The sequence below is a fragment of the Branchiostoma belcheri genome, unplaced genomic scaffold (genome assembly GCF_001625305.1).
Source record: "Branchiostoma belcheri isolate BF01 breed outbred unplaced genomic scaffold, Haploidv18h27 scaffold3, whole genome shotgun sequence".
Lineage (NCBI taxonomy): Eukaryota > Metazoa > Chordata > Leptocardii > Amphioxiformes > Branchiostomatidae > Branchiostoma > Branchiostoma belcheri.
In genome coordinates, this window is record NW_017803909.1 from 4348394 (window position 1) to 4364074 (window position 15681).

At 44.0% G+C, this 15681-nt stretch overlaps 2 protein-coding genes across 2 annotated transcripts; one reads left to right on the plus strand and one right to left on the minus strand.

The window, feature by feature from the left end:
• The first annotated feature begins 501 nt into the window (after positions 1 to 501).
• On the plus strand, positions 502 to 10195 carry LOC109473589 (sphingosine kinase 2-like). The gene is made up of 5 exons (XM_019773497.1): positions 502 to 1128; positions 6080 to 6229; positions 6497 to 6591; positions 7364 to 7479; positions 7647 to 10195. The coding sequence occupies exons 1-5, from the start codon at positions 705 to 707 to the stop codon at positions 8800 to 8802; spliced, it is 1941 nt and encodes a 646-aa protein (XP_019629056.1). The 5' UTR covers positions 502 to 704; the 3' UTR covers positions 8803 to 10195.
• On the minus strand, positions 9765 to 12248 carry LOC109473633 (hydroxysteroid dehydrogenase-like protein 2). The gene is made up of 3 exons (XM_019773567.1): positions 11679 to 12248; positions 11314 to 11455; positions 9765 to 10901 (listed from the first exon to the last, which is right to left on the minus strand). The coding sequence occupies exons 1-3, from the start codon at positions 12214 to 12216 to the stop codon at positions 10727 to 10729; spliced, it is 855 nt and encodes a 284-aa protein (XP_019629126.1). The 5' UTR covers positions 12217 to 12248; the 3' UTR covers positions 9765 to 10726.
• Between the last annotated feature and the right edge of the window lie 3433 nt (positions 12249 to 15681).

Below are 15681 nucleotides of genomic sequence, written 5' to 3' on the forward strand. Positions count from 1 at the left end.
CAAACTGTTTTTGTTGACAATCCCAGCAGCGGTTATTGTACTTTACTGTTTGCAGAAAACTGAAGTGCTTTTATGCCAGGGCGCTGACAACTTAGGGGATCAATAGTCCACGGGAGTCACATAACGTTAATCACATAAACTGATAAAGGCACCTAAACAGTAAACGATCCATATTCTCCTGGGAGTGAGGAACGTATTCGACCTCGTCCAGTATGCGTCCCGTATACGTGACGTAAACATGGGATATTTGTGTTTTGTTTACTTCTGATATTGTACATGTTATTGAAGACCACGTGACGTGACCTCAATGACCCATATATCCCGTGGGAAGAAATGGACACCACAAAAACATGTTTGTAAACTGTGACAAAATGTTTGTCGTCGCACTCTTTTCCTTTGCCGTCTGGCATGATGGGAAATGGAACAATCCACTGTCATAATAGGGGTGGTAACAGAAAATACCATGCTACAGGTAACAAAGGAGAGAGCAAGTGCGTTGACTGCTCTTTTGTGTCGATTTTTTATGTGTCATATAAGGTAAGGTTTGTAACAACAGGAGCAGCAATATATGTTTTATTTTCTACCTTGTGATGAAACACACCCCTACGATCAGCGATGTATGCATCTTGGTAGGTCCTTGCGGTGACGTTTCGGGGTGAACGTGTCGAGCTTGTACATTGTACAGTGAGAACAACAGTTCCGCAATGGCCGGACTACAATGTACACCGACTGACGGGATCACAGCCCCTCAGGTCATCTTACAAGACGACTTCGCTGCTTACAGAAGAGGAAACCTCCGTTATACGGTCAGACTTACGCCCGAAGCCATAGTCTATGTTGTAGTGGGGTCGAAACAGGAACGTACCCTGGCGCTAGCAGACGTGTTGGGATGCCACACGAGCGTTTCACTGAGAAGAAAACCCACCCAGGCAAACCAGGCCGCTTTCCTATGTATATACTCCTACCCTCTGAAGAGGAAGCTCCTATCGGGAAGTGTGAGAACCCGCGTCTGCACATCGTTCAGGGTCGACAGGTTCGACAACTACGAACAGAACTGTGAGCTCGCCGAGAAATGGAGAGTCGCCGTCAGGTGCCTGCTAGCCGGGCACACCGTGACAGCGGATACCGGTAGGTTCTTTTGTGTGTCGCGTATTATACCGTGTTGTTTCATCAATCATTAAAATATATAGAGTTCCAAGCATCGCTGATCAGAGATCACGTGAACGGTTTCACTGACATCCAACAAAAACATGGAATCAGTCCAACTGTACCGGCGTAAAACATGACCTCAGTACTGCACACATGGGTACAGCCCAGCCCCTGCACACATGATGATTAATGCATGGCTTTCTCGTGTTGTGCATCTGTCACATCGAGAACTGGGACACAAAAGGAACGACAGTGACCTCACAACTTGCACACAGACAATTAATTTCAGTCCACACATCATTGTTGTTGTAAAAATGTATGTCAGTAGATCTATATGAAGTCCTATATTTATGATACATTATGATTAATACAGAGTGAATGTATGTGTAAGCGGAATGTCACGTAGGACTGAGAAATTCATCTAACACGAAACGAGCACACTATATTTATCTGACAGCAATTTGACAAACGTTTAACTGTGAACTTTATAGCTCGTCATATTGACAACGCCCTTCCACTTAGTTCCAGGACATTTAGATACTATTGCTTTAGAAAGACATTCGTCATTGTCTGTACTGTACGTACATGTAATTGCTATGAAGTGGTAGCATTTTGCTTGTCCCCTGTTTATATGTGTATCCATTATTCCCTTGTCCTTGAAACCTCAGAGGTACAAAGCACTGTTGTTCTAGTTTGACGACATTTGCTCAAAGGTCGAGAGTCCGAGTGTGCCTAGTAGGACAGGTGGAACATTCTTATGCAATATTCCCGACACACAGTGCGATTTACATCACCCAACACTTACTAGTCTAAATACAAAGTTCAATTTCAGATCATGAACTAGCCTAACTTGTATTACGATGGTCGTTTTCTTTTAGGAGAAACATTTCCCTCTTTTCTGCCGCACACACATGTTTTTAAATGTACTTGGCAACAGTGGTGCGTAAGCCCAAGTCAATATAGTAAATAAGAATCGATACTTTGATACTTTATATGTACCACGTCTAACTTCTAGTCATGTGTCTGACCACGGTCTAATAATAAGACATGTGATGACATAATATAATATCTATATTCAAAACCACCACATACATATTTTAGTCATTATCTCCCACTGATTAGTATGTTTCAGCGTGACACACTTATTTGCTCTCACTCGGTAATAGCATCTGCCACGGTAGCTGCCCACCGCCAAAGGTCTGGAGTACGCTCGAAAATCCGTGTCCCAATGACCCAGATACATCAGTTAGGTACGGCGATCTGAAAATTACAACACGCATGGTCAGCTACTGGTCAGACCAGTTTACGCTGCAGATTTTGGAAAGAATTAGTTTTGCCAGTCATTATTATGAAACAGTGCAAAGTACGACGTCCGCTCCCTGCACATTTGTGTTTCGAACAATGTGGGCAAAGATCAAGATTTGACAGCTGCAGTGAGAGGTGATAAAGATATTTGCCCATTTACACAATGGTACAGTGCTAATAGATACAACATACCACCACGTATTCTACGTGTGCAATCTGACTGTAGCTTCTGTCACCGTTTTGCTGTACTTGCAACAATAATGTACATCAATATGAGTGCTCATATCTCAGTGACATGGTTAGATTTGTGATGTTCTCTAATAAATCTGCTTGGACAGAACAATCCTTTGTAAAAGAGAGACAGAGAGAGAGAGAGAGAGGGAGAGAGAGCGAGAGAGATCCTATTTCCGTGGCTAGTACGTAGTACGTTTTAGGTTGTTTATTTATCTTGCCCCAATAAAGGCTTCCGTACTTTTGACCGTACGGTGTGATATATGGCCACCAGGACGTGAGTTGTAAACAGTTACCGAACACGATTGCAAGCATTACATCATTCCATGTTACAATTTGCTGACAGCTTGACTCATAACTCGACGTTGTGCTTCAGGTTGAGTGGCGCTGCGCAGTCAGCTGAAATTGAACACTTTGGTTGTTGTTTTGACCACAGTAAAGACACAAATGTTGTAAAGGGAACGTGAAAATGGATCTCAGATCTGACCTCGAAAACCAGGGTACACAAAGAGGCCTGATTGCGTTTCCTTTGTATTTGTATAAACCATGACGGCTGCGGATTACAGCTATGTTGAACTTCGTTTCTTTGTGGTCAGAACAATAACCAAAGGTTGCAAAAATGGAGGTGGGGTTTTCAATTTCAGCTGACTGAGCTCTACCTTATACTGTCCGTAAAAACTGCAATATCGAGTTAGGAGACGAACTGTCAGCAAATTGTAACATGTAATGATGTTAAAACTAGCAAGTTCCGCGTCGATTCCCACAGTTCAAACTTAGATGTTTGTCAAGTCCCTGTGTCTTCCATCGTCAGCCTAACATGTTTAGCACCAGTGATATAATCTCCTAGTTTATAAAAGGGAAAATCTTAACGTAATACTAGTAATATTTCCCATCTACTTGCAGTAAAGTGTGAAGATCGATCTCCATACATCTGCTAGGAGATCGCGATTTCAGTCCACCATCTCAGCATCTGTGTGAAATGGTGATGTGTCACTGGGGTTAATGGCGTGTAATGAACAACCAGTAAACTATTGTTGTGGATGAATGAGCGTTGTTCGCATCGAACAATGGTATCCCTCTCACCCAAAATAAAAGACCGATGACTTCTTGTAAGACAAAGGTGAACAATAATGATATGAATAGAAGACGGTGACGGTGGAAGAAAAAGCAGGCAGAGAAATGGAAATGAGAAAGTAAAACAACAAAATAAAATAAAACGAAACAGTTGTATGTCATTGACTTTCTGAGAATCGGTCCAGAATCGTCATGTCAGGCAATTTCCAGCCTACCTGGAAAGCTTTTAGAAGACCTCTACTGACACGGGACTGTCTGGTTAACGCCCAGTCTACCACCTGCCCTCTCCACGTGTCTGACTTAGTAATGACGGTCTGGCACGCATGGGAATATCGGGGTTGGCATTGAACTTGACGACACAAAGAAGATGCGCGTTTATCATTTGTGTTTCGCACAGTGGGAGACTAGACAATGGAATATGTGAAAACTAACAGGTTATCGCGTTTTGTGATGGTTTTGAGAGGTCATTATCGTTTCTTTGTTGCTTGAATGGGACAACAAAATACTCGATAAATAATAACACATTGGCGTACAAAAGTTCATGGTACTGTCGTACCAAACCTCTGAGAATAACAATTCGGTCCTATGTTTAAATATTAACTTTGTACTAAGATGCGTCTTATAAATATTATATTGTTTCGTCTAATATTCTAGAGGGCTTTGTACGACCGACAAAAGCGTCGCATGACTGACTCTGCGTCACTTGAAAGTGTACGTGCGCCATTTTTTTCGCCGTAGGCCTGCCGGTCAGTATAATACCTACGTACGGCAGGCCTCGAAACTTTTCTTCCTATTGTCCCAGCACTGTCCCAAAAATAAATTTCAATTGTCCCCAAGTGAGGTGAACTGTCCCAACCTGTTTTTTTTTTTAACTAATATGTATGGCTTCAATTTTCTTTTGCTTGTGTTCACTCCCAGGCGCACTATAATTGCAGTATAGACAGGAAATTCGGAGCTACTTTTCCGGATCCAAAAGCCGGGAAATGTGCCTGATAAACAAAAGAAAGGCTGACACTCTGAATGTTGATTATTTTTCTATTGTCCCAAAAATGTCACAAAGTGTCTTTTTAGATCTAGTTGTCCCAGCCTAAATTTTAGCGGTCAGTGGCCATTGGACCACCTTTAATTTCGAGCCCTGACCGTACGTACAAACGTTCGTTTTTCCATGTGTCCAGTCTGAAGTGTAAGAGATCGATATACCAGCGCACGGCAGAGTGGAACACTAATGCGTCTGGAGTGCGTCCTGGTCTGAACCAGTCTGAACCAGTCTGTCTGACGTTCAAGTGGCCCTTCAACAATGTCTCTTGACGGACTGGAAGTAGCTGAACAATGCCAATGAAGACAATCGCAAACTGCAGTGTTTTTTGTTACCAAGGATTTGTACCACTTTTTGTGGTCCGGTCTACAAATGCGTGCAAACGCATTCAAGTGGCTGTAACAAATGTAACCATGAGCGAGTGAATGTTAGGAGGTGGTTGCCAGACCATTGTTCTTTCAATATACAGCACGTGGCATTTGGTATGATATTAACCAAACTCTCCCAAGAAAAATGGTACATAAATATCAGAATTTGAATAGATCTACATTGTATCTATCTGAAAAATAAAATACACGACGGAAGTGTTGAGTTAAAAAAAATACAACGTTTACTCGACCCCTTAGCCCGTTATGGCTGTCGCCGGCACAGTTATCCGAAAACGTGTGAACCTCTTGACGACCCGTAAGCCTTCTGGGAGCTGGGCATAAATTACGACATACATACAGTGAAGCGCCTGAGCTGAGCAGGGAACGCAAACTTTCGTCTTCGCACGCAATTGTGTGAACACATTTCTATCAAGTCCTATATACGTGTGTCATGGACACTTGCCAAACATGATCCATCTGTACACACTCGTAAACAACGACATTTGAGCTGATCTATCATGTAACAGTAACGTTAGTTGAGGGGAAAAGTTCAAGTCGCCTCTTCACTGCCGGAAATATCACTTAGCAGTTGCTTCGTTTTGTTCCTGATTTTCTTGCAGTTTCTGCCTTTGAACACTGGTTTCTTCTTGCTTGAAAATTGTTGGCCTCGCTAGTGCAATGTAGATGGATGGATGGATGGATGGATGGATGGATGGATGGATGGATGGATGGATGGATGGATGGATGGATGGATGGATGGATGGATGGATGGATGGATGGATGGATGGGTAAATGGATGAATGGATGGTCGAATGGACGGACAGTTGGATTTATTTATTTATTGATTGATTGATTGGCTTCTGGATCATTTGATTGATTTATTGATTAATTGATTCCTACAACTCCCCCTCCGCAGACCTCCGCCCCAGCCTGCTGCCCTCCCGCCCGACCCTGCTGGTGCTGCTCAACCCGTTCGGCGGACAGGGGAAGGCGAAACAGTACTTTGACGACCAGGTCCTGCCCATGATGGGGGAGGCCGATGTCTCCATAAGTGTGGTCACCACAGGTATGTACGAGCACTGGGGCGATAGCTACAGAAGTCATGTTATGCTTACTGATACTTGCCTCATCATCTACATGTACAACCAGGAATTTAATGCAAACACGGGCCATCTAAGGAAGAACTACGTGTATAACGTTTGCACACACATACATACACGCAGTGAATGTACCCACTGTTATAGTTTTCATCCTCAAAGCTTAAGATGGATTACAAGTACTTAGATCGACTAAACTATATATTTTTTTCCTTTATCATTTTTTTTATTGTCAGAATACTCTGGGCACGCGTTTGATGTGGTGCAGACTACGGACCTGTCGTCCTGGGGAGGGATCGTTGTTGTGTCCGGGGATGGTCTGCTGTACGAGGTAAGGCCACTTTTTTCCGGGGAGTAGTGGGGAAGCTCAGTAGAAAGAAACGAACAAGGTACGGTTAATTGCATTCAAAAAGTGGGACGCCCGGCAATCACCTGGTCTCGTGCCTCTGGCGCTTTTGTTGGAGCTGTGCCATCCTCGTCTGGAGGGAGGCATCCAGCACAAGCCTTCTCCATCCTGTGAAAGAAGTAGTTATCCATCTAATCGCAGGTTGTGTGTCAGTAGTACTGGTTTAGTCAACTCTAATGCCTGAGAGTGTTACGGAAAGATTAGGCTCCTACACTTCCCCCGACTGTCTGCCATTCGGAAAGTTCACAGACGTGTAGGCGATGTTCTGTTAAACCGTTGAGAGAAATTTGCCCAACATTCTTCCATCGGTGACACACAAACGCTAAGTGTTTAAAACCTTTAACTGCCGTCAAGATTTCGATAAGAAACTTTATCCCTGTTCCTGAACTTTATACTAAGACACTATATAATGGTTTTAGATTGTATGGAGTGAACATGAAAAGGTTTCGTAAAGCCATGATTATTTGAACATTATATACATTCCATAACGTTTCCCTGAACGTGACTGGCGCCTAGACAGTAACGTTCGGCATAAAAAACTTCTGTTAGGCCAGTCTTCCATTGTGAAGAATGTGCACTAAATTTAGCCACTATACATAGAGAGATCCCCTTCGATGGCCACAGAGGAAAATGGTAAGAATATATATAGCGCTTTGACCAGTCTTTCCCGGTGCTGACCCACCCGTTTCTCCCCCAGGTTGTTAACGGGCTGATGTCGCGGCCTGACTGGGAGCAGGCCATCAAGATCCCGCTCGGTATCCTTCCCGCCGGCTCGGGAAACGGACTCTGCTACTCCATTAACTATGCACTGGGGTGAGGACATGTTTTAACCTCCTTTTGTCTCATCTATGTATGCACAAAATGAAATAATTCTAAGAAATTGTCGGACCTTGTGATTGGAGTTCTGATTGACAGAACCACTGTTGTATGTCATCGCCTTTCATTGCAAATCTAATTTTGGCCTGAATTTCTTTTACCAGGGAACCATTCGAGGAGGACAGGATGTTCCATTCGACCTTCGTGTTGCTGAAGGCCACGATGAAAGGTCACACCCGTCCGCTGGACCTCATGTCTGTCGACACGGCCTCCCAGCGTCGCTACGCATTCCTGTCCTTCCAGTGGGGCTTCTCCGCCGACGTGGACATCGAGAGCGAACGCTATCGGTACTTGGGGGGAAGTCGCTTTCTTTTCGGGTCCCTCCATAACCTAATGAAGCTGAGGGTGTACAGGGGTAAGCTTTCTTTCCTTCCCGTGGAAGGCGTGGACGCCCTGAAGCAGGCACGACAAGTTCTGTCCCAAAACAAAGTCGACGTCAAACCCAGAAGTTTGTCGCACAGTTCGTCTGCCGTCACCATCAACGGTCGACGTGATGACGCAAGGATGCGCACGCGCAGTGTGAGCGCGATGAACGGGTTTAATTACATTTCTACGGACAATGAACCTCTAGAAACGCCCAGTCAGGAGTCCACCTCACTGGACGCTCAGCTCATGTCATTTTCCACAGAAAACGGCGTTCACCACACAAATTCCGAAGGGCACGTAAATGGCAATATGAACACTGTCTATGAAGCTACCACGGCTGACGACATGGTGGGAAAGATGGACGGTAAGGACAAACATTACAAAAACGGCGACTCTGACTTCATCGGAGCATCCGTGTCAACGAACCAAAACAACTCCAAGTCCTCCCAGCCATGCACGGCTGGAGGCAACCCTCCCAACCATGTGTACGGACCGCCCTCCCCCCTCCTCCCGCCGCTGGACCAGCCTGTCCCCGCCAACTGGGTTACCATAGACACCGACTTCGTCACCATGATCATCCAAAGCATCAGCCACATCTCAGAAGGTTACTTCTCGTCTCCGTGCAGCTCGTTTGACGACGGTGTCCTGTTCCTGTCCTTCCTGAAGTCGGGCGTGTCCAGGAGACAGATGTTGAAGTTCATGGGGAAGATGGCGGAAGGGACCCAGGTGTTTGATTTCGGCAGTGACGGCGGGTACGTGTGCTGCAAGGCTTTCCGCGTGGAGCCGGTCACACCGCCCGGACTCATGACCCTGGACGGGGAGAAGATCCACTACGGCCCGGTACAAGGACAGGTGCACCACGGGATGATCAACCTCATCATGCCCAACGATTAACGGCATTTTATTGAGGAGATTTCGGACTAAATATCGTTTCAACTATCTCCAGTCAGTTACCGAAATCCCTTCTTACCAGTACCTGACAGGATGAAAAAGAGGCCAGGACATTCTGATCTGAAAAGCAATGCTCTGCGTCACAATTGACACAGTATTGGAATAATTGAAAGACAAAGAAGTCGCATATTCTCGACACTATTGTTACAGAAAAAAGAATGCTGCTCTTCTGTATGGTAGAGAAGAAGTTGCAAATATATATGAACAGAATTATTATTTAATATATCATTCCCATGATAGGATGAGAATTCAAGTTGTCTTGGAATGACCAGGATCTTTTTGGAAGAGTTCCTGAAGTTGCGTCGACTGTAGGTCACAATGGAGCGCGAAGTAACACTATAGTACCTATCCATGTTTGGCCACCACGTATCACAGCAACTGTTCTATGAATGATACCCCATCTACGATTCCACCATCCAGCAACTACACTTTAAATATTGACAACGACCAAATCTCTTGACAAAACGCTTTCCGTTCCGATCTCCAAATCCAAATACTTATGGCGCCAACTTTTGAACAATCCTGACGCAAAGACGCGTTCAATAGATTAATTATGTCATTTCTTATACAACTCATCACTCTCGATGATGCAACACATTTGTCTTAAAGCCATATTTACATACTGATGTATTATTCTGTATATTTGGTTTGTGTCTGTCTCTTAAACATGGAATGTAACTTTCTTCTGTTTGTTGAGACTTACAGATATTTTCAAATATTTTTCGACGCTCCAATATGGAATGTTGTATAGTTGCATATGGAACGAGTTTTAATTTATGGGATACTAGAACACGGTCTCACTTGTTGAACTGCCACTCCATGTACGCAGGTGGATCTGCATTGAATCAGGATTGAATCGAATTTGTACCAGTTAGAGCTAGATAACTTGAAGATTAACGAATATCATTACTCCATCCAGAATCCTTCAATCGCAACAAAAGTCACAGTACAACAATAGTAGTAGTAATACGCAGCTTCAGTAGCCTAGGCAGCTCCATCAAATGATGCTATTCAATTAATATATCAAAGAAGGTTGGCATCAAGGTAGACGATATTTGTTACAGATTGAATCACTGCAACTACATAAGTGACAGACCGTCATACGTTTCCTGTGCATGTGGCATGCCACCATTCTTCTGTCGTCTACGGTGTTATACAAATTACCTGTGTGTTGGCCGTTTGAAATACCTTATGTAGCCTTTTCACCCAGCTGCAGTGAACTATTCTGTAACAAATGATACAACGACGAAGAAGCAACGAAATCACCTTTCCACTTGTTGACGGCACTACTTTGAATTCCATGAACTACATGATTAAAGCAAATACAGATCATGAACGCATTGTATCGTGTGTGTGTTTTCCAACCAGTGGATGTTTCAAGTTAAGTTTATTTTCCCAACAGTAACAGTCGGGAGTGGGAAAGAGTGATGGAGAGTGATGCGATACCAGTGTCTGCGAAAATCGTGCGCATGTTGGTCACTGTAGCTTGTGTCCATTACATGTATATAAGAGTATGTCTATAACCCGAACTTTGTTCACAAAACGTAACACAAGTACAGTCCCCGCCCTGGAAGTTATACATGGTAAATTCATAAACTCATGTGTTCAAATGTTTATGTGGACTTGCTTTCGCGGCAGGGAAAAAACCTTCGCAAAGTACATTGCTGAGAGAAAATCTGTATTGTTCAGGAGGTCACCGCGAAAATCGCGAACAAAAAAGACACTGTCACTAGTTCCAGTGTTCTGAAACTATAATTTGTTGTCCGGTATGGTGACAGTTCTAAAACTATATGGTGACAGTTCTGAAACTATAATTTGTTGCCCGGTATGGTGACAGTTCTAAAACTATATGGTGACAGTTCTGAGACTATAATTTGGAGTCCGGTATGGTGACTTGGTCCTCCTCCTCCACCCGTAGAGACGGGAACCGGCGGGGCATGATGCGGGGAGGCTCCGTCCCCGGCAGGCATTGGTACTTAGAGAAGTCCGTAACCCCCACAGTCCGCAGGTAGTCCTCGTCTATTAGAGCCAGGCCGTTTAACCTGGAGAATAACAAACGGAAGAGCCTTACAAGGGGCGGACTACAGAAGGTAACGTTTAAGGACAAATACACTAATTTCAGTTTTAGTGCCTTTTAACCCAAAATCCTGTTTGCAAAAGGTGATTCATTGGTTTACACCAGTCCGGCACACATAGGGGTGATATTTGACCCAAATCCACGTTCACGTTTGATGCCTGCCTATTTCACCTGGAGGATACGGTGACGTAGTGTGTCCACTTGATCTAACTATGGAATCATTACTCTGTTAACGTTGATGCAAAGTATTGCGATTATATGAGATTGTGCATTTATTTTAAACATATAACGTTACATACAATGATACATCATTGCACGTGTTTTCCAACTACGATCCAGTTTTGTGTGGAAATACTAGTAGGTAATTAGACACAGACCTTTCTGTTAGTTCCTGACCAATAGCCAGACAGGCATCGGCAAAGACGTCAGCCTTCCTGAAGTACGCTGGAGGAACGCTCTTCACCGTGGTCACGTGACTTTCTATCGTCGTTGCAGGCCACAGTGCTGATATGGAGACCCCTGAATGATGTATATTAAACATTGCCAAACGATAAATAATTGTAAGGAGCTCAAAAGTACGCACAGAGTATCTCTTTCACCGGTTATCTATGCAGCCTTTGAACGTTATTATATTATAATGTCAATGATTCTGCTCTGTTAAAATCGCAAGAACAAAATGTAATATATCTTTATTCACGTGACTATACTGGCATACTTTTTCAGACTTCTTGTTTCATTTTACCTGTATTTTCGAGCTCCCTCGCCAAGCCATGCACTAGTACTGTCATCCCGACTTTGGTCACGGCGTAGGGCGTCTTTCCCTTGAAAAAGCGGGAGTAGATGGGCGGGGCCACCAGCAGTATCCTCCCCGCCTTCCTCTCCAGCATGTGCGGCAGTACGGCTTGTATCATCACGTACGCACCTCTCACGTTCACGTCCATCATCAAGTCGAACCGTTTAAGGGGCGTGTCTATGACTTTCTCCCACAGAATCGCACCGGCGTTGTACACCGTAAAGTCAAGGGCCCCGAACTCCCGGATACATGTGCTGACTGCGTTGTTTATCTCTTCCGGGTTCCTCACGTTACACGGGATGGGGAGGGCGTGTCCACCTCGGGAGGTTATCTCGTCCGACACGGTGTAGATGGTTCCCGGGAGTCTGGGCGTGTCCTGGACGGTTTTGGCGGCCACGCCCACCCGGTAACCGGCACCGGCCAGGGTCAGGGCGACCTGCCGGCCGATACCACGTGACGCGCCCAGGACTAGTGCGGAAGGCACCATGTTTATGGAAAAACTCCCCACCTCCAGCCGACACTGACTGGCTCACCCTTGCCCTGTATGTGAGAGAACAGAATGAGCTGGGGATGTATGGGTCTCACTACTTGAAAGTGAATCTGACTGTCCAGTTAGTTGGCTGACCTTGTTCATAAGGGTTAAGGGTTACCTTTGTCAGGTGTGCTACAAAAGAGAAATGTTCAGCCTACGCAATGGACAAATGGATCTAGGTTATAGGTTAAGTTTGTAGAGGTTAGCATCAACCAACGTGACGTTATATGTACCAAATAAGGTATGAGCCAGGTACGTAGTCGCTTGATCCCACCACCCCCTCCCCATTCTTTCTTCAACGTTACGGTGTTTGTCAGTGTTACTCCTTTGTCAGCAACATTAGGGTAACGATTAACAGTTCCCTGTTCATAAGCAACTGAACTACATAAATCTTAACGCTTGCCAGGTGAAAAGAGAGGGCCGCTAGCCTGCTGCACACATACGTACCTTTCTCGTCAACTCTGCCTACAGATGTCAGCAAGGCTAAAGTTGAAAGTTCATCTTTGAGTTGCATTTCCTATGGAAGTCGACAGATGCCGCTCCTTACCCTTACTCCGCGTTACCGATCATTATGACGTGTTTATGATATCGCGCCATCATTCTCCGCCAATACATGAGCGCCAATATATGTGCGACGCCACTGTTGTATAGTATGATGTTGTTATGGTTTAATAAACAATTATGTGGAATATTATAACGTAGTATAATATAGAAAGCCTCAAAACGTGGACGCCGAGGCTTTATCTCATTGATGCACATCAAACAATTTTCGAGCCATGGAATAATGTCTCCTCCACCCTACCCTCCCCATGTTCCCATGGTTAGCTCCAAGACATTTTCTACGAAAAAAACGCCCATTATATTTCGCAGAAAGATTTGGCATCCGTTTCTCGGTAACGCTTAAACAGTACTACCATATATGGGCAAAAGGAGCATTTCCAAACGGGAGGGAAAACTTGTAGTTCTGTGTCGTTTTGGCGCAGGTGTACTGGGGAATTTTCTCTGATTCGAAGGAGAAGACGTCCGCACACAGTCAGGTAGCACTGTTTTGGGACAATATTCAGGATGAGGGGTGGCAAACCTAGAATATGGCGCGACTGGCGAATGCTTCAGTTGGATGCAAAATGGCGTCAGCCGTGAGTACGGCGCTGTCCGATATTATTGTGGATATTGGAGTGATCACCATTAAGGGCAACATAGTGACGAACTTTTACGTGTTATAGATCTAAGGTAAGGAAAGGATGTTTTGTTAACGAAATCAATGAGTAGTGGGTTTAATTAATACCTATTTATAATGACAATAACAAAATGCGGCGGGCTTCACCATGCAAAATGTAACATTTTATTTTCATACATGTACATTCATATGTCCTGTAATATCCGATTCATAACAGCAAGCTTTCGCCGGATTGACCTAATTAATAATGCACAATTTAAAAGATGGGATTACAATAGTGACATGGTAAAAAAAGAAGAAGTGCTAACAGAATCTAATGTTCCCTACGGTACATTTAGGACTTTGACTCACTGTTCCTGTCTTTGCTTTAGTGAACTGATATCATGTCACTCGGACATTCAAAATATAGCTGAACACCACTTATGTCACGTTATTATAGATGTAAGTATTGTATATATACATGTGAAGAGCTTATGTTTCCATTATATATGCCTTTATGATGTGCTGCTATGACCAATCGGTGGCAAATAGCAAATAAAGAAACACGTGTACAAAGCAATGACTCCAATATCTCAATAACTCAAATTATAGCTTTGACTCCAATATCCGACACATGTATAGGTTTTCCGTTTTCAAAAAGTAGGATCGGTACGGTGTAAAATAAGTAGTCAAAATAAATCATCTAATAATGAACAAACTAGTATACGAACTTTGACCGAGAAAAATAAAATGGCGGTTTGTTGTAGCGGCATCTATAAGCAACTTGTAAGGAGCTAATAAATACGGAGAAATGCGCCATAAATCATTGATAATGGACCCGTGCTCGAGCCGACGAGCTGCCAGTAGTACTAGTACCGTAAACCTCCTTGGATGAAATAAAATATACACCCGACCTTTGTGTATGATACAGCTTTGGCTTCCAAAAGTCAGTCACCATCAGAATCATTCAACGCACTATGTCGTGGCAATCACTCACTGAAGGGATTACCTATTGGGACGATGAAAATTAAATATCGAACAGAAAGCCTTCCATATCCAGTTGTTATATACATGGTATCTCCATGTAATGTCCTTGATGTAGATGTAGATTTCTTGATGGTACCATGTTCTATACATGTATTTTATGGGTCGGAGTGAATCAATCTTGAGGTGAAATTTACATAATATGAAAGCAGATGTGGGAAGAAGAAGGAAGGAAAAGGTCTCCCGTGCTCTTACACCGAGCGTAGGGTGGTGCCCATCTCCATTTCGTAGCCCTTGGGCGACACACTTGTGCAAGTCCAGTATTTGACCTTCCCACACTTTTTCTCATGTATGTGCTGAGTGCTAAGCAGAGAAAGAAGCGTGTACCATTTTTAATGTCTTTGGTATGACCATGGACTCATGGAGGTAGCTACCTCCATGGTATGACCCGGCCGGGTCTCACTAGCCTGGGTGCCATCCAACTTGTAACGGCTACCCCAAAAAAGTTTTTTTACAAATCAGATGGCACCCAGGCTAGGGTCTCACGACCTCCCGGTTACAAAGCGAGCACTCTACCAATAAATATTGAGCTATTGCACCAGTCAGATGTGGGGAGCCCAAGGCAAAATCCTTACGTTTTTCTAGCCGTCCGGTTCTGCCAATAATCGACTCCCTGTTAGAGTTCCGGTCAGACAGGGGAACGTAACGATTTTACCTCACAGCAACTCCATGGAGATTAACATTCGCACCCAATAAACCAAAACACCGTTTACAACAGCATACGTGTTGTGGTTCTTCTAAACTATTCATTATGGACCAAAATTATGGGCCAAATTATGCAGGTTTTCCCAGGGTAGTCATTAACCCCCGGCGGCTATTACACCCCGTACATAAGAACGTGCTAAACTGTAATTATAGACGAGATATAATAGTGGGAAGGCATTTTTCAGGTGTGACATGTCATGGGCGGGACCCTTTGAGTATGACCTTTATGTTACAATAATACGACTGTGTGGGTGACACTCAGGGACACACAGTCAATTAAACGCCTGAAGCGAGCTCACCAGAGTGGAACTTATGAAATGTGAGGTCGTTGCCTTGGCTAGTACTGGGAAGCATAGAAATGGCTTAGCTCAAAAAGGTCTGAAATGAAGCAATTCTATACTCTCCAAGCAGAGGTTTGGGTTTTGGGGGTATTTTTAGCGTGTTTTTAGCCTTTTTTTATCGAGGTATCTCTTTTGCACTGAATTTTTTTTCCACCAACCGAAAAAATTCAGTGC